Below are 26,860 nucleotides of genomic sequence, written 5' to 3'. Positions count from 1 at the left end.
GATTGCAGAACTCATCGTCGTCTTTCAATGTGTGTCACCTGTGGTGCACACATTGAACAATTGTAGATGTAAAAGAAACTGCGTTCCTCGTTAGTTCTGGACACTGGTTTCATTAACGTAAGTTCAATACTTTACTTGGAATAAATTTTCGTAACCCCTCAATTATATCTGAAACAATCGGTACAATTATACAGGGTGATTCTGAACAATACCGACAAACTTCAGGAGGTGATTCCTGACAGGACAAGGAACAAAAAAAGTCCATGTGAACATATCCGGAAATGCATATCTACCAAGGTAGATGGCACCACACGTCATCATGCTGGGAGTCCCTTGTAAGAGCACTAGTTGCCTAACATTGGGAACGAAATGCATATGATAGGCTATTTTCGCAAACGGACCAAAATTCACATTTCCAGGTGCTTAAAATGCCCATGCAATTCCGGTCATACGTTCACATGAACTTTTTTGTTCTTTGTCCTGTAATTAATCGCCTCCTGAAGTTTGTCGATATTGTGCATAATCACCCTGTACATACACACATATATATTCCACTACAGTACATATTTTTTTAAAAAAGAGAATTGACCCCTTCAATGAGGTCATTTTGAGGTCCCATGCCGTGTGTAATGTGTCCCTTCGACATGATTCATGCTCATTTTAAATCATGTACGGTTAATCTGAAAGGAACTACGTAAATAATGAAGGGCGTACTCACGTTCCATTTCGGGGCTTGCTTATGATAGCAACTCGTATGGCTCCATCGAGGTTGGCGTGAAACTCGTCAGAATCAGGTAAAGTTTCCAGGTAGAAAATATACAGAAGGTTTCGACGGACCAGGTCGTTCTCATTGATCTGCAATCATTCACAAGAATTACCTAGCTGAGGAAACTATTTGGATCATACAGGCCAGCGGAAAGGTAATTTAAGCATAGTGGTTTTATGAAACACATAATCCGATCTGAAATATTTTGCTGTTCACATTTCTCTTCATCAACACAGCTAAAGCACGGTTCTGAACATGGAGATGACAATAAAATCTGTCGACTCATGTATAGATCTGCGTACGCCAGTGATAACAAGTTAACTTCTAATATATATTTCGATTGGGAATTATTATCCTTGCGTGTTTCTATTGAGCAGGCTTGATATTGCAAAACCTTTATAGTGAATGAGGGATTGATTTTAATCAGTAATATAACTTAATAATTTCGTTGCGAACCTTAACATAAGATTTGCTAGAATATGGTTACTTCAGATATGGACATGATTTTAAAAAAAGAATCTCTATAAAGTATTTTCCTCATTAAAGTTTTAAGCAAGTACAGTATTTGAATATTAGGTGAAATATACAATCATGCCATCTCGTGGCAATTAATTGATTCTCAGTCGTAACTTTTGACCACTTATTTACTGTTTAATATCTGAATAGGGGTATAAGTTGGCCAATTTGTTTGTCTTCAATTAGCACGCTCTATGATTACATTCCGATATTCATAATGTATAGGTAGTACTTATACGATTGGAATTGTCAGGCCCGTACCCAGGGAAGGGGCCATGGGGGCCACGCCCCCCTCGAACTCTGGAGTTTTTAAATGTGAACCTATAAAGAGTTACGAAAATAACGTCGATGATTTTTCAAATTTGTAAACATTTCAATTTTGTCCTTGCATAAATTAATGTGTTTGTTGTGTAGAGAGGCAGACTCCAGACGTATGCAGTCTCTGGGAGTTTTATTTCATGACCATTGATGCGAGGCTATAAGACGTCCCGATTTAATCAAGACAGTACATTCTTTTTAATCCCTGTCCGGATTTTTTTTTAGAAAATTTGCAGTCGTGTTGCGAAAATATCTATTCCTTCTTGTTAACTCACATTTAGACATGTTCTTTATTTTAATAATCATTGCTAATACGCAACATTTAATTGACAAATATATATTATTGTCTAAACATAGAATTATCATTGCTGTTCAGTGGTGCTGGTATAAGAAAATTATAAGAAATTTGAAAACAGTATTAATTTGTGGAACCGGTATCAGTCAAATACTTATGAAAACTGAATGTAAAGAAAATGCATCAAGCATTGGAAGCGATACAAATAATTAAATAAGATGCAACACCTATCCCAGGAACTTTCTCATATATATATATATATATATATATATATATATATATATATATATGGATTGTACTCCATACTTTCTACCTACTGTGACAAACTTTTCTTCGATCCCTTATATATTTTTTTTCCTATCTGAATATGAACCCTGTTGTGTACAACTCTCGCCAACTATTCATAATGCATAGGCAGTTCTTAAACAATATGAATTGTAACTCGAAAAGTGTTGATAAACTGTAACGAATTGTCTTGGCACGAAGATATTTGGAGAGGTGCTTGTGAAAGTCATAGGCTAAGTGTTGCACTGAATTTTTGATTCTACCACACTCACTTTTGCTAAGAGATCCCCTGCGGTTGTTTCGGCAGCGAAAATAAGACTTGATTCTCCCTCTTTGTTTTTTAACACATCCATCATGTGAGAGCAATACTGGAACACAAAGATCAGGTTAAGCATCTAAAATTGTCATTAATAATTATACTGGAACACAAACATCAGGTTGAGCATCTAAAATTGCCATTAATAATTATACTGGAACACAAACATCAGGTTGAGCATCTAAAATTGTCATTAATAATTATACTGGAACACAAACATCAGGTTGAGCATCTAAAATTGCCATTAATAATTATACTGGAACACAAACATCAGGTTGAGCATCTAAAATTGTCATTAATAATTATACTGGAACACAAACATCAGGTTAAGCATCTAAAATTGCCATTGATAATTATACTGGAACACAAACATCAGGTTGAGCATCTAAAATTGCCATTGATAATTATACTGGAACACAAACATCAGGTTAAGCATCTAAAATTGTCATTGATAATTATACTGGAAGACAAACATCAGGTTGAGCATCTAAAATTGTCATTAATAATTATACCGGAACACAAACATCAGGTTCAACATCTAAAATTGTCATTAATAATTATACTGGAACACAAACATCAGGTTGAGCATCTAAAATTGTCATTAATAATTATACTGGAAGACAAACATCAGGTTGAGCATCTAAAATTGTCATTAATAATTATACCGGAACACAAACATCAGGTTCAACATCTAAAATTGCCATTGATAATTATACTGGAACACAAACATCAGGTTGAGCATCTAAAATTGTCATTAATAATTATACCGGAACACAAACATCAGGTTCAACATCTAAAATTGCCATTAATAATTATACTGGAACAGAAACATCAGGTTGAGCATCTAAAATTGTCATTGATAATTATACTGGAACACAAACATCAGGTTGAGCATCTAAAATTGCCATTAATAATTATACTGGAACACAAACATCAGGTTGAGCATCTAAAATTGTCATTAATAATTATACTGGAACACAAACATCAGGTTGAGCATCTAAAATTGCCATTAATAATTATACTGGAACACAAACATCAGGTTGAGCATCTAAAATTGTCATTAATAATTATACTGGAACACAAACATCAGGTTAAGCATCTAAAATTGCCATTGATAATTATACTGGAACACAAACATCAGGTTGAGCATCTAAAATTGCCATTGATAATTATACTGGAACACAAACATCAGGTTAAGCATCTAAAATTGTCATTGATAATTATACTGGAACACAAACATCAGGTTGAGCATCTAAAATTGTCATTAATAATTATACCGGAACACAAACATCAGGTTCAACATCTAAAATTGTCATTAATAATTATACTGGAACACAAACATCAGGTTGAGCATCTAAAATTGTCATTAATAATTATACTGGAAGACAAACATCAGGTTGAGCATCTAAAATTGTCATTAATAATTATACCGGAACACAAACATCAGGTTCAACATCTAAAATTGCCATTGATAATTATACTGGAACACAAACATCAGGTTGAGCATCTAAAATTGTCATTAATAATTATACCGGAACACAAACATCAGGTTAAGCATCTAAAATTGTCATTAATAATTATACTGGAACAGAAACATCAGGTTGAGCATCTAAAATTGTCATTAATAATTGTACCGGAACACAAACATTAGGTTAAGCATCTAAAATTCTCATTAATATATGTGTGTGTGTGTGTGTGTGTGTGTGAGAGAGAGAGAGAGAGAGAGAGAGAGAGAGAGAGAGAGAGAGAGAGTATGGCAGTATGGCATATTGAAGGTATTATTTTCGAAATTGAATCCCCCAAAATATATGAATCTACAGTGTGGACTTCACTGACAACCTCTCACTTACAGACAGAAAGCAACTAACATTTAAGTTGAAGAGCATTGTTCAAATTACTTTAAACGCTTTGTTTTTATTTGGCGATAGTTGCAGTTTGTGTCTTGTGTAAATCGAAAAGTGTTTCTTTGTCTTAGAAATGTTTCTATTCGGTTTTAAAATATATATATATTTTTAATAGGACTCAATGTTGACAATTTAAGTAGGCCTGATTTGCCTGATTCTCGTTCGCAACAGCAGAATCAAGAATGTCGTATTACAGTTAAATATTGAAACATCACTACTGAATATTTTTAAGGTATTTAAAATACTCTTCTGAACCTTTTGTCTGTGTGGAACATGAATTTATCTTACATGTATGTGGAGTAGTTGTTTTGTGTTGTAGGATCATAGTTTAAATCCTCATCAAAGAAAATAAATTTGTTAAGACGAGACAAGATGAGCTCTCTTGAAACTTGTTGTTAGAATAGGTAAAAGTGGCAAGAGTCGAAGTAACATTACATTTACATTACATTACATTTCAGTGTTGTATCATTGAACGGTTCAAAGAGTTCTAGTCTTGCTGAATACTCCAATTCTCGGTTTCAAGTTTTGTATTACTTGAAATCCACTTTCGAACAATTTTGTACTGCACTTCATATAGCAACTCCAGCAGCTGGGAAACTCATGTGCAAATTAGGTAAGCAGATTGCAATTTTGCAAAGATATAAATAACTTCCTGTTCAAATCATATAATTGAGATTTTAGACATGATTTTTTTTAAAAAAATATTACCATGAGAGGGGAATTAATAAAAGGATTTCCTCGTCTTGTCTGCAGAATCTAAGTTCAGACATTGAGTGATGCAAAGTAAAAAAATATGTACTTTGATATTATGTGGTTGTCTGTTGTGGGACTAATATGATAAATGCACAATGTTTAAAGAGTAAAATGAACAGGCCCGACCTCTGTAATCCAGAGTATAGGTACAGCGATGTACTTTTGTTCGTGTTGATAACATATTTCGTTATGAAATAAGTTCTTGTAATATCCTTGTAAAGAATTAGCGTGTTAGCGTGATTCACTCAGATAGAATCCGATATTGACTGGGCATAACTGGAAATAGAATATCTTGCGTGAAACCAAGTCAAAGGTTGCGAGAATTGTCAAAATGTCAGCAAATCATCGATCATACAAAGGTCAGGCTGTCTGAAAACTTCTTTCGTATTGATAACGCAGATCCTGAAATGATATCAATCAGCTGACTTTAAAAATTCACTAATAGAACCTGTTAACTTCTTACGAAGCGTCAACGTGGTTAGTAAGAGTTAGGAAAACCTGAGAAAAAGAAGTTAAGCGAACTAAAATTCAGAGAGTTTTCAAATTCTACCAGAAATGTAGCTCTACTTTTCGTACAAAGTATAGATGGAACTAGTACAGTAAAACAACTATAACTGAAAAATTGAAGTCATTGTTAAATCGTATATTTGCCATCCGTTAAATAAAAGTTGATGATAAAGTGCAAGTGTTACATCTAATTATTGATTGTTTAATTTAACAAAAATTCATGATTCTTTATTTCTTTAAATTTCGAATCGCACATTAATGTTTACTTGTAGTAAATTTTCTTAAAATATTTGTTAATTGTACCGCGCGTATTACATCCCGTCTCAAATTATGGTAACAGTTTCATACATCGGAGACACATTTCTTCATTTTTACACACTAAACTACTTACGGAAATTAGTTTCTCCAAGGTTTACAACGTTCGTCGAGGTACTTTCTTTCATCGTGGAATATATTTGACCGGGAAATCTTGCATTTTTCAAGAGAAATATTTAACCGACGCAAAATTGCCATTGCTTTCATTTGCTTGCCCTACGACAACCGGATGCTCCGTATGTTTGATGATGTAAGCCCCTGTCAGTGTTTCAACACCCTATTTTTTTTACTATGATTGCCTAACGTAACCAAACCTAACCTAACCTTATCGGAAATGGTTCGTGAGGCTATCCGTGAATGGTGTGTGGGGCTATCCGTGTATGGTTCGTGGCGCTATCCGTCAGCTACCCGTGCATAATGTATAATTTCCACCGGTGACGAACACGATAGTAGTATTTTTCGGTGCAGAAGGTTGAAACACTGTATACCCACAACGGGAGTCAAGATGTGCCCTCCATATTGTGTGTTCCGGAAGCGAAGAAAGGAATAAAAAAAAGGACTCAGAATGTGAAAAATTGAGTTTGTTTTCGTGTAAAAAGCATAATGGCACCTTGAACTATGTTCCGCAATACACAATTGGTAATTACGAACCATGCGAAACACAAAATATCCGATTTTAATGTGTCTCCGATCTATGAAACTGGTACCCAAATTATCATCAGATGAAGGCAATGCAATTAAATACTTACACAAACAAACTAAAAATTTCCTAGATCCTGAACATTGAGATCGCTTTCCGTACATTATTTTTTAAATTTCATAATTGATGTATTAATATTTTACTTTCATAGGTACATATTTACTAATGAATAAAGTTCTTTTAAACAAAATTAAAGGTAATTAGGAGTAAAATTGTTGGGAGTTTAATCATGAAGGTAATAACAGGAGTATGTCTAAAGTGTGGCTTGTTGAAAATATAAAATTAGGTTTAAATTAGTTATCAATCATTGGATCTAATGAAATTTTAGGTGAACCTCTTATTGCCCGGTATAATTGATGTCAAGGCGCCTGTGGTTGAGAAACAGATTTAGAAGTACAGAACATTCGCAAATATTTCACAAGTAACGTCACTTTCTATCCATTGTAACCAATTACGAATACATGAAATATTAATATAATACATTGGAATGCAAATTAGAGGGCAAAGTAGAGAGTATTTTACATTTACAAGGAAGTTGTGGAAGGGGTATTACGAATGAAACGGTTGTGAAAAGAAATATTTCGTTACCATATCCATTTCCTCTTCAGATAAGATCGAGTAGCTCTTTACGCTGACATGATCTTTAAACAGCGTCTTGATTATATGAATAATTCCTCTAAGATCTGAAAGAGAAAAGCAGATACATGAGTTATCTAAAATGGTGTACGCATACATCATGAAAAGTGGATGTACACACAACGGCAAAAGGAATAGTAGGTGGATTGTTCATCGCCATTTTCATTCAGTTATCAACAATGTGATGAAATAGAAACTTCAATATGCAGAGAATAACATTTGCTTGCATCAACAGATTTCCATTCCTTAAAACAATACAGGAAGTGAAATAAAAGCAAACAAAACAAATGAAAATAGCTACAGACAATTTGTCCACTATTGCCGTTGGCTGTACACGTTTATGAGAATTCACAGATTATTTTCTAAGGGGAGAGGGAGCGAATCAGAAGTTTTGCCTTCAAATGGGATATATGAAGATCATAACACTATGCTTCTGAGCAGTCATGAATTGTAATTATTTATTTATTTACGCTAATCAAACGACTGGAAGAAACAAATAATTTCACGTTCAATTTTTTTCTATCTTCAGTTAATCCCGAAGATGATTAGTGATGATATAATGAAATTGACGAAGGGACACTCACAGCCAGGATTCGTAACTGGGACCCCCTTTCGTAACCGCTGTGCTAACCACTCCGCCACGGAAGTCTGCTCTTTTGTCTTCCAAGAAATATAAGTTAAATGTAACTGTTTTGTCCTTGTGTACTTTCTGTAAAGAACCCTTACATTGTGCAAGTCAAGAAGTAACAATATCATTTTGTTCATCGATATATACTACCAGAGGATACCTGTGCCCACTGGCATACATGGGGAGCTGATGTGGCTACAGAGCTTCCCAAAATTTTGAGAAAAGTCAAAATTTTAAAATGAAATTAGCAAAGAACTGCAAAAACCTACATAAAACGCAGCTCTGTGATATTCAGTTTTACAAACCCAGGCCACTCCGAAAAAAATCCTTCCTACGTTAGTGTCTGTCCCATCGAAAAATATGCAAACCATATGTTACGTCATGTCTTGATATATTCGACAATAGCGCCACCGCTATCAGGCTACACGTACAATTATGGTAGGGGTCATATATGGTAGATTACGGGTAGACAACGCATGTAGACGTAAACTTATAGTCTACGGCACATCACTGTTTTTTACCATATATGGGAAAGGGTAAACAACCAAAGAACACGATATGGCAACGATAGATATGCGGCGTTGCCTTGTCCATATCCATGCTTACTTCGAGGACGGTTTTCAACCCGAAACTCCTAGATCTTGCTCTGGGCCTACCGAAAAGTTTTAATAGCTAGAAAGAATTAATACATTTCGTAAAGTATCGGTATTTTAGATTATTGAGTAATGATGAAACACTCACCAAAAGTATCATCATACACAATAGTCAGTCCCTTCGCTGGCAGTTCCTTAGCTATGTCCCTCAAGGCCTTGGACAAGTTCCTACCTTCTCTGTAACGGAGCTCTGCAGTAATCTCTTCTGCCATCAAATCCAGTGCCTCATTCATGTGGTACCTTTTTCTGTGGGTAGATGGCAGTAGAACAGTAGCTGCAATAACAAAAGAAACAAATATTGCTTCGTTGTTTGCAGATTACATAAAAGTCAAAGTTTTTCATCAGATTTCTTTATTCCTTTAGAACATGTTATTTTTTTGGTTCGATTTATATAAACATATGACATTAAACATCCATATATATTTCTAGTAGAAAGAGATCTTGATGATTTTAAAATCTGTAGAGTGGTAATACCCACATCTCGAAGTCAGCAACCACATACAGAAATAGATTATTCATTTTGTATTTGTATATTTTTTTTGCGCCGCATTTCTGTAACCTTCGGCTAATCGAAACAGTGGGCTGAATGATGATTATATGAAATTTATTACACTGTATTCACAAACGTGCAGGCCGGGGATCGAACCGAGAACTTTAGGTTGTTATTCATTTTGAGACAGACAGACAGAAGAACGTGCCCTCGTTTACGATACTCGTTCATTGATAACTGCACTATCAATTGGTTGGCATAAAGGTGTTCTGACAGTAATCACAGCAATTATTGAAAGTGACAAAAAGTATAAATATGAATATAAAATTGGCAGAGATAGAGAGAGAGAGAGAAAGAGTAGTGAAATTTATTATTTATGGTCAACGTTCGAACTGAAGATTAGTGTGCTAGCTTTCTTTAAAATAAATATAGTTCATTCTGTTACCAGTAGCAAGGAATTAAAGTAACAGTTTGTTTAAGTCCACTTTATGCACAGATAGGCTAAGAGGGACTGAGCCTACAGCTTAAAGTAGGATCAGATTCATCAAGTTCCTCCAAAACTATACAAGACCAATAGATCATCCTGGCATAGGAAGTTTTCGAATTCAAAATGGTGCTACTACAGGTTGACAGACATTCCATTGGGTATCGAATCCGTAACTTCTTGATTACAAGTCGATAGCGTTACCATCGAGGAATCCCGCAACTGATAAAAATTAGGAATTTTGATACGGAACACCCTGTATATACAATGTGTGTATATTTGTTTCTATAATTCTAGACAACTACAACATAAAAGGTTTGGGGAAAAAATCACAAAAATTCTCCAAACTCTTCATAAGATTGTACAGTCGCGATTTCATGTATTCATTACAAAAGCAAATAAAATGTTCCACAACTTCAGAGAGTTTGAAACAATATTTCTAATTATGTTGTAACTCACCGTTTCCTTCGTCCAACTGGATGAAAAGAAGAAGGAGAAGAAACATTCCTAGATTTCTTTGCAAACTGTGTATGTCAACCGTACAAAATGATATTAGAATATCCTCTTGCTTGGTTGAAAATTTCCTTGTGGATGCTCAAGAATCTAACATATTAATTTTGCAGTTATCGAATCAGTATAAGGAATAGATTGTCGAAACGGCCTGTCATCTTTAGCCTGGCGTGACGATGTTACGTCAGTTTTCTGTTCAAGAACTCTTCTCATGTCTTGAATGACATTTCACGAACTTCCTGTCAGCGATGTAATGATAACACCATTTCCAATATTGGCGTCCCGAAAAGGGGGCAAAGGGGGCAAGGCTCCTTTTAAAAGTAAATGCCAGTTTCGCAGTAGTGGGATGGTGGTCGAAAATCATCTCCAGCAAGGTGACTTTTCTTTTTCTTCATAGGATGGTGGGGTTGAGGCCAGTATGAATACAATTCTATTCTTCAAGAACACGCAGGGTGTACAGTCAAGTTCAAAGATACGTGAACCCAAATTGCACATGACTATTTTCTTTCACTAACCCTTTCTTTTATTCTGTTCACAATGTTTTTATACTCATGGTGTTGCAGATGCCTATAGTATACTTTATCGATGGTTTTGTTTCAATTCTTTAACCTCACAATGGTCAAAACACAGTCACTAATTATGGTGACGAACAATTTGAGTATACTTTTCTTTGAATTGGACTGTACAAGAACAATATGGTGGTGAAATCAGCGATGGAAAATTTTCCTATGTCTGCACATTTCTGTATACGAAATCTAGTTTAGTGCCATCTATCCGAGAGAAAATTTGAATCATTGTTGCTTCAAATATAAAGGGTGTCTCAACAAGAACGCCGGATTTAATAATGTGACAAAAATGTTTCATGAAATGGCATATATTTCTACATCGTTACAAATGGTACATATTGTCAGTTAAGTGAGAAAAACAATATCTGTCACCAGTGTCGGCGAGGGGGCTGTTGCCCCCCACTTTTTGCCACTTTTGCCTCCGCACTACGCTAAACCTTATGTACGAGGGAAAGTAAACTATCTTTGCTCCCCACCCAGTTTGCAAAGCTTGCCCCCCCCCCCCCAATTTTTGGAAACCCAATCGCCGCCACTATCTGTCACACATGTGCCCCACGACGTGCTCTGCATGTAGTGACTCTATCGATGAACTCCTGATGACTCTTACACAAAGGAAGAAGTCGCAGGTTGTCAGGTCACACGACTCGCTGGCCAGTTCTTGTCGCCGTTGCGCTAAAGGACTCGGCCCGGAAATTTGTCGTGCAGTAAGACAAACGTCTCGTGGCAAGCGTGGCAGGTAGCGCCATCCTGCTTGAACCACAAGTGTTCAATATCCACACCATTCAAATAAGGCAACAACAATATGTAAGAACAGTGCCGACAACCCAACAACAACATGACAATGGCGCAATTCAAATCAGGCGTTCTACTTGGGACACCCTTTATAATTTTGTAGCTATCTTCTATCTTTATTTCTCTTCCTTAATTTTGCTTCTCTTCCCTTCCCTTTCTCTCTTTTTAACTCTGTTTATCCATCATTTCCTCTCTCCCATTATTTTTCTTCCTCTTTCCTTTTAACTTTTCCTTCACTTTTTATCTCTCTATGTTTCTGTCTCTATCCCCCTCTGTATGTGCTTCTTGCTGTGCTCTAAAACATTCTTAAAATTTAGGTGGCAGGAAGGTGTCCTAACATTACTTATAATTTATTATTATCTTCGCCAGCTCCGTTTCTTGTAGCATTGTTGGCATTTTGAAGAAATGCTATTCGTTCTCGATTAGTAGGCTACCCTACATGCCTATTTTTAACTGCAAGAATAACATTTCAGTTTATCCCATTGTACAGAAACCAACAAAAATAATTACACATAAACATGCACACGTATACACAAATTAAACCGAGCCAAGAAAAATAACCTTCACAACTGAAGCAATTAGCAAACTATCTATCAAAGATTGATTATACTTAAAATTAACCACCCACACTGTTCTTTTTTAAACTCTGTTCGAGCGTCTTATAACCGGTTCATAGACATATATGATGTTACGACATCTTTTGATCACTTGCAAATGTTGGAATGATACAAGGTCATGGGAATCGTTTTAAACAAATCCGTTAGATAATAATGCAAAGGTCTTTGCATTCAGAAGTGACGCTTAGGTTATCGAAATGTTTGGCGTAAGAGCTCTTGGAAAAACGTAAGAGACTGATTGATATTCGCTTCAGATCTGCTGGTGTCAAGTGGCAAGTGTGCAAGGGTACAAAAAGGAAGAACATTGAACGTGAATTGCTGTTGCTTTTCTGCTGGGACAGAAACTGGTAAGTTTTGTTCTGTAATGTTATGAATGATGTAGAACAGTAGACTTTATACTGCTTCGAAATATGCTTGCTTTAAGACAATGTCTTCATAAATATTAATCGTTTGGGTTACATTTTACGCACAATTTTTGTTGGAAGAAAGAGCTTTCTCTCAGTTACCAATGTCCAGAGAAGAGACGGAAAATATTTGCTACAATTTTTATTATGAAGGATTCACTCAGGCAGTTAGTTTTCATGCAGAACACCCAAATTACGGGCCGCATGCAATATCCAGCCCTCTATGGCCTATCATAGTAATTATGAAACCTATAATTCTATTTTGAGGCATCATCGTTAATGTAAATATGATATAACTAGGCTCCGGGACTTTATGTTATAACATATTTTCCATTTGGCTTCGGATCTATTATTGGGGTGAGATCTTTACATATCTGATGAAAATCAGCCGAAATAGACAAACTTGACAAAGCATATTTTGACATATTTCACCAATTTCTAGTTTTTACAACATATTTTTCAATTTTGTTGTAATAAGACATATTTCTGTATAATTTCGTAATTCTCTCGCACGTAATCGGTTATTTCATTTTTTTTCTTCGTAGCTTTAGCACAACGGATAGTTCATATTGTCGATGGCAGGATATGGAAATTACGGAGGAAGAAAGGTGCCGTCTTTTCTTAGTACAGAACAATATAATACCCCACTTCTTTATCCCGCCGACAATTGATAGCCATGCAAACATTATTGAGGAAAAATGTTCTCTTTCATTGTTGCACGGGAAGTAAAGAAGTTTCGTTCTCATTTCTTTGCCTTTTTCGCTTTTCACAAAAATCAGTCAAAAGTAAAAATAACATTAGGTACATTACAGTCCCTACTCTACTCTATCGGGTATGGGATAAATTCGAGAGTACTGTTGTGCATATTTTTAGCTTTACTGGGAATATTTCTGCATTTTCAGACATATTTGTAATTTTTCATGACATATTTTTCAATTTATATGACATAATTACATACATATTTTACAGTTTTATAGGACATAAAGTCCTGGGCCCTAGACATAACTGTTCCTGCTTATAAAAAACCTGGTCGCCCTTGATTTAATGGATATATAAAAGAAATATTAATATATATATATATGAGTAATTTAATTAAGAATTAAGTAATAAATGGTGAAATGTGACGCGAAACTTACAGTGAATTTAATAGTTCTCTTGTGGTGAAAATCGCATCATTTCGGAATACATTTAACTGTCTATAGCTTCATAAATATTCGTTTATGCGCCACGAAGACTTCTGCTATAGTTCTAAAATCATTATGTGGCGATAAAAAAAATTCCGTAAATTGAAGGGAGGAGTCATGTATACCGGACCCAACGTTTTTCTTTCGAATTCAAAGTTCGAAGTTGCGGTGGCACACATGTGATGTTCTATTCTCGATTCTCGTCTCGAGGCAGGAAATAGTAGATAAAGAAGCGTGACGCATATACTTATTAAGAGTTAATGAAAAAACATACATTTCTGCATGTTAAACACCGCATATAATGTACTTTAACAAGCAGTCACCTGTTTAAATCTTTAAACAGCAATGCCCCTTAGGAACAGATACGGCGCCAGAATAAAGTAATGGGGAGGTAGTGCAAGTGCGGAAATATTTTAGAGCAGTCTAATTTAATATAGCTACCCCTAAATGCCATAACAAAATGCATCGGGGGCATTCCAGCGTTACGTGTGTGACATTTTACATACAAAATTCAAGGCTATAGACATGACATTGGATTAAAATATTTATAATGAACTAATTTTATAGAATTATGAAGTACTTTCTGGCGTCTGCTAACAAATAAAAAAAAACTTGAGTATGATGGCATAGGCTGAATGCATGAAAAGCATTAACAAAAGTGCGTTACCTGCGTGACGCTTTAAAAATGTAGCAAATTTTGACTTCATTTGTCTGTGAAGCATATAGGCTGCAGACAGTGATGTGCGTCTACGCGTAAACAACGATAGTCTACATTCTACACGTAGACTATTTTATACACGTAGATTACGTAATCTATGTAAACAACATGGTGAAAGGTGATAACTTAACAAAGGGTGCCGTAGAATTAAAAGAAAATTATACTGTGTATCAGTTGCTGATGTGTGAGGAGAACTTTTCATACTCTTTCTTCCAAATTCGAACAATTTCTCACCTAGGAAGAAACGTAATATAGGAAATATTCGAGTGTTTTATGGGGAAAAGACCACTCTTGCCTCACGACTGCCATCTGTTGTTGTTTTTTTCCATACTATTTATCTTCTTCCATAGTTGATGATAGAAGAGAAGAGAAATTTTGTTGTAAATAGGATTCTTTTCATTTCGTTAGGAACCAAAATAGTTGAAAATGTGTACTTTCCTTTCATGAAAGTCTTGAAAATTAGTTTTAATGCACTTTAGATTGTCTACGTAGTCTATGTAAACTACAACCCAATGTAATCTACGCGTAGATTACGTGTAGACAACGCATGTAGACGTAAACTTATAGTCTACGGCACATCACTGGCTACAGATGCTAGAGTGCGCGTCAAATCTCCTGCATAGCCAATAGCAGCGTACTGCAGCGGCGCCATGTCGAAATCTCACACGGAAAAGAGACAGCGTGGTTGAGCGAAACGCCTTGTCGCGGAGAGTACGGCAACGCCGCACGTCTGTGATTCGCTGGTGCTGTTCAGCCGTTCAAGGCCATATGCAGGAGATTTGACGCGGACTATAGTAACTTTTATTGGTGAAATTGCAAATTATAGGCATTCACAAATATCTAAACCTTATAAGTATTTCTTGTTTGCTATGGGATTGGCAAGGTGGCAGACCGGTAAAAGGATGATTTCCGCTCCCCTGCGCTTCTTCTGACTCGGTCACTGTTCAGAATTGTTGTTGTTTTTCAATGTAATGTAATGAAAAGGACGGATACAAAACATTACTTCTTTTTAGATTCCTTCATAAACCATGCTATCTGAAGAACAGATTCAATTCTACAAAGATAATGGATACGTGAAACTTGACAATATATTAACACCAGAGGAGGTCGATGACATTTCTACAGAATACGATGAAATATTCAACAGGAACGAAAACGAAGATTTGGAAACCTTGTGGAAAGTTGGTGTCGTGGCTCCGAAGAAAACTACGGTAAGCATTAACTCATTTCGTATCGTCAGTATAATAGTACGTAGGAAAACTCTATTGAACTTTCATGCCAGCATAAAATCAGTTTGTTCCATAATATTCACGATACCCTGGCAATCCTGTCAATCGGTGAACTAATTAGTGAGGTGTAAAAAAAAATAATAAAGAATCAATTTTGTGGTGTTTTAAGGTGAAGTCCATCCACAACTTGCAACATCATTCAGCTGTGTTTTCTCGCCTGTTGACGAACGAGAAGCTTCTGGATGCTGTACAGGGAATTATGGGAACACCAAATATTCTCTTGCACCACACTAAGGCACATGTGAAACCACCAGAAGAGGGATCCCCTTTTCCTATGCACCAGGTAAACTATTGTCTTTTTAAAATATTATGAATATTACAAAAGTAAAATATGTTAGAATTAACAATAACCATTTTTCACAACTCTTGTTCGCTTTCTGTAACACCAAACAGAAGCAACATTTGATACAGGCCCAGAGCGCATCCAAGTAAGGGACTGATGGGTCTGTTGCTACTTCAAATCAATTAACAAAATAATATTTTAAGAAATAATTGATAGCTTTACATAAGGTACCTGAACGCAATATGGCCTACCTAAGGTTTGCGGTTGTTTCTAGTGGTGTACAAAGTCAGAAAGGTAAATCTAGTGGCAAGACTCAAAAGAGGGAACATTGCTGGACGTTTACTGAAAATTGGAGCCAATTCCAAATAACAACACGGATGCAGGGAAGATTTTATTAAAAACTTACGTTCAGGCCATATTAGGTACATATGTATCCAATATGGCCTAGTCATATATTTTCTTCTTTCACATCAAAATATGCAACAGAAATTGTAAAGAAAGTACAACTATGTTGTTTTTATAGGTAGATAAGTATATTGATACACTTTTATATTAATTACATAATGACATGTGAGATTTGCACAAAGAAATAACATTGTTAACCAATAAACAAGAGAGTGGCATGTCACAATTTGCTACCAGAAGGCCATGGATTACACATCACAGTCTGGTCATTCTTAGTGAGTTCCACACATTTGCGCATGTCTTTTATGATATATACCTACGTAGGCCATATTGAGTACACCTGCAGGGACGGCGCTACAGGGGAGCTGGGGGGGGGCTGAAGTCCCCCAAAACAGGTCTCAGCCCCCTGTAGCCCCCCTAGATTTTTCGTACTACGGTATACGCATTTCGAGAGAAAAGTTAAAAAGTAGAAGATTACATTTTACATTACAAAACTATTATTGGGGAAAGTTCAAGTACATTTTCTAGTTCCGTTTGATTAGAATGTGTTCTAAAATCAAGGGGAAATGGGGTTAGTTGCAGATATGCCTGGATAACAGTGGCCACTGATAATTTGATACCAAGTAATTGTCCAATCATGAGTCTCCATCTACTGACTGGACGTATTCAGTGGTTGTGAGATGGTTCTTTGATTGTACAGCTAAATGTGTATACAGTTATGACTAGCCCGGAGTTATAAGCACAATCAAACAGTAAAATAAGCAAGAAGCACAAAAGCACAAAAAATGAAAAAAATAAGCACTAAAATAAGCATAAACAAATACAGTAAAATCTGAAAAAATATTTGTTTATTAGATCTCTTAACTTATTCAAAGCTGTTACAGTATGTAAGGAAGGTTACCTGAGATTTTCTTGTGTGAAGCTCCTGCGTCTGTCAGTGAAGAATGATTTGTACAGTGAAAATGTTCTTTCCACGTAGCATGACATCACAGGCGCATGTGAAAAACACCACAGTTCTTCTTCGGTGAATTCCTCTTCAATGTCTGTTTCTTCACCAGAAATCTTTTTATAAATTTGGCAGAGTGCTTTGTAACCGGGATTTTTCAGTAATTCCTGACTGAGCTTGTCGGACACAATTTTAGCAACACCGTGAGTTTCTGAAGACAACGTTACTGAAATTTCATCAATAAGAGAAAGCGAATGTTGCAATGGATTATTTCAACTGTGTTATAATATCAGGTAATTTGGAAAAATGATTATGGATGTACTGTATCTTTTCTAGGATGCCATTTCTCTCGTGCGGCTATTTAGAAACATTGATCTCGTCATCCCGATGCCGTAGTGTGATTGAAACATGGTTTGAAATATGACAAATTTGGGTAAAATATGCTATTTTAAACCAAAATCATAAAATAAGCAAGCATAACCGTTTCCTGCAGAAATAAGCATTTATAAGCACTTTCAACTTTAGTTAAATAGCTCATCAAGGTATGTAATAGGAAGTATAACCTTTCTTCTTACCATTAGAAGTCTGGAAAAGAATATGTATTTCGCTTATAATTCCGGGCTCTAGTTATGAGCCTTTATAAATCGTATCAATATATTTCGGAATAGGTCTAACAGGTGTGACAAATTAATTTTTATAAGTAGGACGACGTTAAAAATTTAAAGAAACCGTTATGTTTCTTTTATGTTTGTTAATTTCTCATTCGAGTACCGACAATTGCATGAGTGTTAGCGATGGTCCTTCATAGGTTTCATCGTTATATCTATCCTTATCGCTGCAAATATTCGAGAGGGAGAAATACAATGTCAAAGAAACAAAAGAGTAATATTTTTTTCTTGTATGTACGCATTGCTTGCATTGTACAATTATTTCTCTTGTAGTCTACGGTTGTTACAAGCATAAAAACACAGTTTTTCGTTGTGACGTTTCAGGAGAACTCACGCTCCCTTCATCAGATTTTTTTTTCATAACTAAACTAAAAATAAATATCTGATGAAGGGAGCGTGTGTTCTCCTGAAACGTCACAACAAAAAACTCTGTTTTTATGCTTGTAACAACCGTAGACTACAAGAGAAATAACAAAAGAGTACACAAACTATCTAATTTTTAAATGCCAAAAATTGTAATGATTAAATTGGGCTCCCAGCTTAGCGATAAAACTGCTACCTTCATATTTAGCGGTCCTGGGTTCGATCCCCGGTGGAGGTAACATATAATTAAGTGGTTCAGGTACTAGAAGGTTAGCCCAATTATTCTCTGTGCATACAGTGAACCTTAATACAAATCCAATCAACTAATCATTGCAGTACAGTGCGAAAATCAGCACGCTTGAGCAATTTTATTGCTTGCACTTCTGGTCCTACATGTTAATTATAATTTGTGGGGTTCGAAAATAATTCTACAGTACCTTAATAGTGGCTAATTTTAATTCCGTGCAGGAGAATTAATCTTTAAAGCACATCTAAAACTATTGATCCAATTCTGAGCAGTATTTATGCATACTACATTCTGAAATATAATTATAATCTTCAGCCGCCATTTTCTCCAATCAAAATACCCAGTTCAAGAGTTGCAACTATATTCATTGCTTTATGTCAATGTATTATTTGTCTCCTAGTGGAGGTGAATTTGAAGTGAAAGTAGGTTTTGTTCCCTGAGAGTGGCACATCCTATGTGGACGGTATTTCTCGCATTCTCCACATTTTTAGCCCTAAGCTCTGAATTCCGGTCGTTGAACAACAAAACGTAATATATTTCATTGGTAGAGAAATTTGTATTATTAACACACTTTCAATTCAAGGGTGGTATTGTTTATTTGATGTCTACTTTAATGTTAGCGTCGCTTTTTTAAAGCACAAAAAGCTACAATCTTTCGCCTCTCCCAACTGTTGTGATTGGGAGAGTTTAGAGTTGTGGCACACTATGAGGCAGAAAGACCCTTCAGCAGCTGCTTGCAATGGTTGAAACATTTAAAATTGCCTTTTACGAGCTTTATAAGCTTTGTATTATTGAAATTTGCATACCCCATCAACTGGTGCTTACGACAAATCAAGTGTTGCCTTCGTAATCGAATGGTAACGAGTGGTTGACTGGTCCATCTATTCTGTCCTTTGAGAAAGAGTTTGCAAAATCTTTGGATTTAAATAAGATTGTAGCTGCTTATAAATACAGGCGTATCTTATTTCAGTTTCTTGCCGTGGTTCATTTTCTCATTTTAGCAAAACGTTACTCACACTCTTCACATATAAATCGTGTTACGTGTTAGGCCTCCCCGATGGCGCAGTGGTAGCGTCGTCGCCTTGTAATCAAGGGGTCCCGGGTTCGATTCCCGGTGGAGGCACATAGTGGTTCGGATCCCACATTAAACTGTAGGTCCAGCCCCGATTAGCCTTACTGTGCATAAAGTGGACTTAAAACAACAAAGCAATCAATCAGTCAATCCTGTTACGTGTAGTATTTATACGTAGAGCTATATCCAGCGAGTTGATAATGAATGTAGTTTTTATGGTGTATTTTGTACTGTCCATATGAACAGTAAGTCTGTGATATTATTCCACTCATTAATGGCTTAAGAAATGAAAGGAATATAATTAAGGCATTTTATTTGACATGAAAGATTCTTGCCTAAAAGTGCTTTTGTATATGATGGAACCAAATGAGGCTGGCTCCGTCACTGTACACCTTACATAGTGTTATTTTTTCCTTCGTTATAAACAGTACTGTAGATTGGAGTCTAAACTAAATACATTGTTGTAAAGTACAAATTATGAGCTATCATAACATGTACTAGGGATATAAACACTTATCACTTGGAAGATGTAATTAGTAATAACTTGACTATGCAATATTAGATCTCGTAGAACACAATCACAAGGTCCAACTATTTCGCTTCTTTGTCCCCAAGTTACTGCACTGTAGATAGAGCCAGCAGGCTCAGTCACTTCGTTCGGACAGTCTAAATTACATACTAACGTCATTTGTTGAATTAACCTTGTAACTACTTGGGAACAGCAAATAGGCCATATTTAGTTAAGGAACGTTAAGATTTTTTTTTTGATAAGTACTAAATTTCATCAGAGCAATACACACATATTTTCTCATGTAATCAAACACTGGGTTCAGGTCTCTGTATAAATTAAATCCTAGGTACACTAACGATACGGACATTTCAAAGGATAATCACAGTGATGAAATGTGAAAAATCTTATGCAGTTAAATTTTTCTCCATAGATGGCAGCACGAGTTTAAAGTTGAATTAGCGTCACAGATCAGTGCAACTAACGAATTGTTCCCGCAGCACTTTATCGTAATAGGAAGGCGTGAAATGTTTGTTTTACTTATTGTTATCGTTATTGAGGTTTATTTACTCTATTTGTCAGTGGCGTAGCATGGACATTTCGGGTGGGAACGCCAAATCCGAAGGAAGAGTCGGCCCTTTCTTGCTTAATAATTTACTTATGGTATTAGTCGCCACAGGTATTATTTGCCTGAAGTAAGCTGGGTTTTCAATAAAACATCATCATTGCATGTTTTAGCTAGAAAATTAGATGCCTCACTATGCCACAGATGTTTTGAACTCTGGTGTTCTATACCTTTTTTTATATCTTTCTGCATGACGCAAGTCATTAAAAACCTACCTGAATCACAAGCGCCTCTGCACAACAGTAGAGTCATTGTTGTGGGCGATCCAACTACTGATTGATTTGGTTTATTTTACTTCGCTTTTCTACCACTTTTGGTTAATTGCGAATATGAATATGAGTGATGATATTGATGAAGGGACACTGACAAAGAACACCCGTGCTCACGCCGGGATTCGAACCAGGGACCTCTGTCGTCTTGGCGCACTGTGAAAAGCAGAGTGAATGATCCAAATATCGTACACTCTACTGACGTAACAGTGCCGATTAGTAATTCAGACCACTGTTTATTACATCTTGAGAATGCTGATAAACATTTTAAAATAATTTTCTCCAGAGACCATTCGATGTTAAGAGTTTTCAAATGAATGCTAAACATTTCCATTCACACAATATTAAGTAGTTAGATAATAACGAAAAAATACAATAAAAAATAATAGTTTTGCGGGTTAAGTGGTAGAGCAGCCACAGGCTGAATTTCTATCACGAGGACTTCACCAACTTATTTGACAAAAACTGTGTTGATCTTTTAGTTTCTAATACACATCGCTGTTCGTGCGATAAATTATACAATGCAGTGGCCATTAAGAAGCAGTATATTTGAGATTGGTAAAGTTACGTCAGTCAATATTGCGTATTGTAGCATCACATAGCACGAGTTGCATGAGCGTTTAGAGCGAAGAACCGGGTAGGAATTCTGCCGCTGTCGTCTGCTTCAGAAGGCAGGAAGGGTCACATGAACCAATCACGGTAGACCTCTCGTACGCTGGCGTAAGAGAGCCCATTTACGCGCGTGCTGTAGAAATGGAAGCTTTCCCTCCATAAAGGCAGCAAGGAATATAGGAGTCCTGTACGCCGAACCTGCTCGGCGTCAGGCCGGGAAAGGCATTGAAAAGAGATGCTAGAACGAGTGTTGAGAGTGGAGCGTTGCAAGCGGATCGCGAAAAATAGCCATTATAATGCCATGAAGGTCGAACATATAAGAAATTAGTCACGTTTTACTTTATAATCACAGCATTTAAGCATTTTTGAAATTGTAAATCTGGGAACGCCGGGCGTACGGGCTACTATAACGCTACGCCACTGCTATTTGTGTTTATAATGGAGCTAGTGCCTACTCCCACGACAAATTTTATTGTACACTTCGTTAGTTAATCTCAACTTGATCATAATCCAAAGAGATCGGTTTGTTCATTGAACTCTCCAGCCTAACTATTGCCTATTTTTGTGGGAGCAGGAAAATGTTTGACTCATCTCACCCAACAGGTCGCTAGGTGGCGGGGCTTGCCCCGAGTTGATACTTTCCTGGAGATGAGGCCTTGCTCGAAAAGGTTTATTATCCATAATCCAAGTTTATCTTAAAGTCTGAGGATTCTAAATTTAATGTTTTGATATTTTCCCAACGCAAGGTCTTTCTTAAAATTATAATGTCTCTTCTGTGTTTCTTAGGATTATGGCTTTTTCCCACATAAAAAAGATTCTTTGATCGCCGTGTTCCTCCACTTGGACGACACAACCCCTGAGAACGGAGGGCTTGCCGTATACCCGGGGTCCCACAAGCTTGGACCTTTGGAGGACAAATCTCCGGACCCCGAGTTTCATTTCGTCGATCAGGTGAGTCTGACTGAATTATATTCAGACGAAACAAGTGAATTGAGTATACATAACCAGTGATCGAATTGGCATACCGGTAGTAAATTAAGATGCCGAAAAACATACCGGCAGTAAATTTTTAAAATTAGCACCTGTTTATTGGAGCTGATCGCACAAGTAGCTACGCAAAGGCCAACATTGTACTCGCTCATTTCTCTCTCTCTCTCTTTCTTGCACGTTTGAGTTGAACCATACAGCTCTCTGCACTCTTCTCACACCCCATCGTCCACGGCCGAGCTCTCCTTGTTGATCATACGTCATGACTAGGGCTCGGAAGTTGAAGACCTATAAATTGCCAAAAAAAGACCTATAAGAAGAACTAAAAATATAAAGAAAGGACCTAAAACTTAAAAAGGACGTATAAATGTGATCCAAATTAATTAATAATTAGATATTTAATGAATAAAAAAATACAAAATTCTGGTGGTATGGAAAACACAGTGTGAAAAAAACTATATGAATGAAATGCATCTTCTTTCAGACATTATACTGCGGGACGGCGTAGGTTCGAATCCGGCTCTGTCGGAATTTATTCGGTCTACGTATAGGGCCGGTGGCTACCCACCAACGTGAGGAAATTGGGGAGCTTCGAATGAGTAAGCGTAATCCGGTCACGGAGACCTACTATAACGGCTGGGGATACGTCGGGCTGACCCCCCGACTATTCCAATTCTGGTTGCAGATCTCCACGCTTAGAGGTGACGAAGGAAAGCGTGGGAGGGAGACCTGCAGTCGGTAGGTATGCCTAGGCCCTTCATGGGCTGTTGAGCGACGGATTATATTTCAGACATTATATATTTTTTAGATTAACATAATTTGAAAAATCACATTTGAAGAATCATGTTTGGCCTAACCACACTAGGGTTACAGAAATAGGACTTGGGAAACCTTACCTCAGTTGGCGTTGCAGTATATCACAATAGTCATCACCAGCACGAACTTCCAGACAAGTTACGGTTAAAGGACATTGTACCGTACCTGCTTCAGTCGTCCAAAAATGTTTTTCTCTCGTTTCAGGGATGGTTCAAATATATTTATTTATTTCTTTTTTTTACTTCTTTACTACAGAAAGGATGTTTAAGAGGTGATGAACTGATGATGATTCGAATTGAGAATGGGCAGTAAAAACGTAGTCGAAAGAAGGTGAAGTTGCAAAAAAAGCCGTTAAGACCTAAAAAATGGCTAAAAAAGGACCAATAAGCCAAAAAACGCCGAAAGAGGCAAAAAATTACAAATAAAACCCACCTTTTTCTGGCCTACAATGAGCCAAAATGAACATATATTATGTTGGGCCTCGTCTTCGGACACTAGGGAAAAAAAGGATATTTCCTCAACTTCCGAGACCTAGTCATGACAAACGCAACAATAGCGCCGAGAATGTGCTAAAAAGTTCTAAATTGAACCAAATAGAGGAATCAATTAAATACTCTATAAAAAAGACAGAATCAACCAGTAATGTGTTAAGAAATATTGGTAAGAAAGGACGGCCTTTTACAGATTATCACATAACTTGTAATAAATTAAATAGTGCATCAGTTGGCAGGATAAATCACAGTGATCATGCATGTTAATTTTTGTGGCTGATTTTTGTGGTCTTATGAACTTCTACAATAGTGAGTGGTTTAATGTTTGATACAATATTAGTTTTTTACAATTCATGCGTGGCACAAATAAAAGAGGAGCGTAATTTGTGGTGAAAAAACTGAGTTTATTGATTGAATTCCCTTATTTACTTCCCTTTTGTGCCACTTTGGCTAATGTATTCCTTGTGAACAAACAACCTCAAGTTGCTGCTAATCAAATGGAAGTTTCGACTTTTGTCAACATAAACGAAATCTTCAACCTGTCCCCTTTTCGTTTATGTGTTTTTATACACCATGGGAAGTTTGATATTCCCAAGAGAAGAAGTAAAATAATGCTACCATAAGCGTAATGCTAAGTTTTCATTTCGTCCTACAACCACAGACCTCTCTTTCTCCACCTCGGGAAAGGTCGATGGTGGGGGGGGGGGGAGCAGTTTCAGATCCTCGCGTCTGGCTGGACATTGATTATGCATGAATCAAATGTTTAGTATTATATCAATTTGATTTTGTTGTAGAACGTTAAATTTTTATCGGAGTGTAGCCCACTTCCACTTTATGAAATTTCTTTGCAATTGTTGCCAACTACTAATGATTTTTCTCTCTTGCGAAACAGGAAAAATTCTCCATTGAGAAAGCCACGCCAGTTTATGCCAAGAAGGGAGAAATAGTTATATTTTCTTATCTGACAATACATGGAAGTTACCTAAACTTGTCCAAAGATACACGAAGAATGTTGCTGATTCAGGTAGACTATTTATTCAATTTTCATGTGAAGGTATATGTGTATCGTTCCTTTACAATGTAGATTCTTCTTTTCGTATTTGGCGATCAGTATGTGCTTTGTGATCATGTAACTCGACACGTCTATTCGTTCTTATAGTAGTAAGATATGAAATGCACGAATGTCTATGAATCTTTCATGTATACGTGAAGGTGCAAAGCATTGGTTGAATTTTAAATTAATTTAACTTCTGACCTCTGTAATTTAAAATTAATCTAGCGCATGGCTTTCTCTGTAAATTCGTAGAAATTCACAACTCAGTTTCCAGAGGATCACGTAAGACCATAGCTTTCCTTGTAAATTCGTAGAAATTCACAACTCAGTTTCCACAGGATCACATAAGACCATAGCTTTCCTTGTAAATTCGTAGAAATTCACAACTCAGTTTCCAGAGGATCACATAAGACCATAGCTTTCCTTGTACATTCGTAGAAATTCACAACTCAGTTTCCAGATAATCACATATACCCATATTGAGATATTGGCGGTTTCATGATTTCAGTCTCTTGGGAGAAGATATAGTCAAGTTTAGATATGCTCTATGTACTTAGTTGTATTGTGTTTTGTTCGTTAACGCCTATAGATTAATCGCGACGATGAGATGAGTGGGATTAATTAGTTTTAATGACAAAAACTATTTCTCTTGTAGTCTACGGTTATTACAAGCATAAAAACACAGTTTTTAGAAAAACTAAAACAAATATGGCTTACCTTTATGAGAAAAGACCAAATTTCTTCCGTTTGGAAAACTATTCCTTCTGATTAGCCAGTAAATGCCCTAAAATGCCAAAAAAATCCCTCTGCGACGTCAAAATACCGGCATATACACGTCCCCCCCCCTGAATAACAACAGGTGCTTCTCCCCGAAAATGTTCCCGTTACTGCAAAACGTCCCTTCTGGGAAGATCCCTCCAGGGAACTCCTCTTCAGGACGAGATTAAACACTGTCAGTCACGTCTGCGCCAAACGAATAAATGAAGCGTAACAATCTCTTTTGAATCGAACTATCACGATAGCGTTTCAGGTAGTGCAACGGAAAAAGTGCTATCCGCAGTTTATATTGCATATTTCGCGACGTTTTTCGCGTTAGTGCAAAATTCGGTGTTATTTTGGAAAAAAGAATGGCATAATTCGCGTCATTTCGCGATTCCGAAACACGGAAAACTTGCCTCCTTAACTTACCCAAATACATTTTAAACACTTTATTTTGCTTTCCTCAACTTTTCGGTGTTGTCGTTAAAACGAAAACTTATAACTTATTTTATGAACCACAGATGGCGGAGTTAACACATTCTCACTCGCCTGGTCTTATAAATCAAAGTTGCTGTAACATGCTTTCGGCCTTTAACTTATTATTGTCGCACAGAATTATACAATGTACTTACTGATTGCTTCCATCTTTTGTTTAACCTATTTGGAAATGGTTTACCAGAAGAATAACAAATCTGTTGGTAATGTTTTAAGAAGATAGAGCTAAATTCATATCTTGCTGCTTATAGTTTACAAACATTAATTACAAAATTCATTCACAATGAGGTCATTGTTTTAATTTTCTAGCTGATGAGTGCTGAGGATGAACCAATAGAAGATGTCCATTTATCTCCTGGTCAAGGATTGGTTCTGAGAGGTAAAAATGTTCAGACAGACGCCAACTTCAACAGACGTTATAAAGTTTGAGATTACCTTTGCATGGAAAGCCAAAGAGAAAAAAAATACTGGCATATTCACGCTGACGGCATGATGGAATCTTGCATTTAAATTACTATAGATTCATCAATCAACGTACACTTCATATGTAGTGTTTCATTTCCCTACGACGAATACATGTATATTTTACGCGATAATAAACTACTTCAATAATA

General features: G+C 36.4%; 2 protein-coding genes across 2 annotated transcripts in view; one reads left to right on the top strand and one right to left on the bottom strand.

Annotated features, from left to right (window-relative positions):
• Positions 1-8,858, bottom strand: part of LOC145999967 (ionotropic receptor 40a-like) — a 68,008-nt gene extending 59,150 nt beyond the window's left edge. Inside the window, exons 1-4 of the mRNA XM_083137261.1 lie at positions 8,681-8,858; positions 7,264-7,358; positions 2,453-2,548; positions 719-855 (exon numbers count right to left, since the gene is read on the bottom strand). Coding sequence (XP_082993387.1) covers positions 719-855; positions 2,453-2,548; positions 7,264-7,358; positions 8,681-8,825 — 473 coding nt within the window. The 5' untranslated portion in view covers positions 8,826-8,858. The remainder of the gene's footprint in view (positions 1-718; positions 856-2,452; positions 2,549-7,263; positions 7,359-8,680) is intronic.
• Positions 8,859-12,244: 3,386 nt separating this feature from the next.
• LOC146000312 (putative alpha-ketoglutarate-dependent hypophosphite dioxygenase) lies at positions 12,245-26,860 on the top strand. The gene is made up of 6 exons (XM_083137817.1): positions 12,245-12,398; positions 15,371-15,568; positions 15,756-15,929; positions 22,431-22,595; positions 24,831-24,962; positions 26,556-26,860. Exons 2-6 carry the CDS (start codon positions 15,386-15,388, stop codon positions 26,673-26,675), a joined length of 774 nt encoding a protein of 257 aa, XP_082993943.1. The 5' UTR covers positions 12,245-12,398; positions 15,371-15,385; the 3' UTR covers positions 26,676-26,860.

Source organism: Lepisma saccharinum, chromosome 16 (assembly GCF_977018435.1).
Source record: "Lepisma saccharinum chromosome 16, izLepSacc3.1, whole genome shotgun sequence".
Classification (NCBI taxonomy): domain Eukaryota; kingdom Metazoa; phylum Arthropoda; class Insecta; order Zygentoma; family Lepismatidae; genus Lepisma; species Lepisma saccharinum.
Note: the sequence above shows the minus strand (reverse complement) of the source record. Positions and strands in the feature narration are given on the sequence as shown.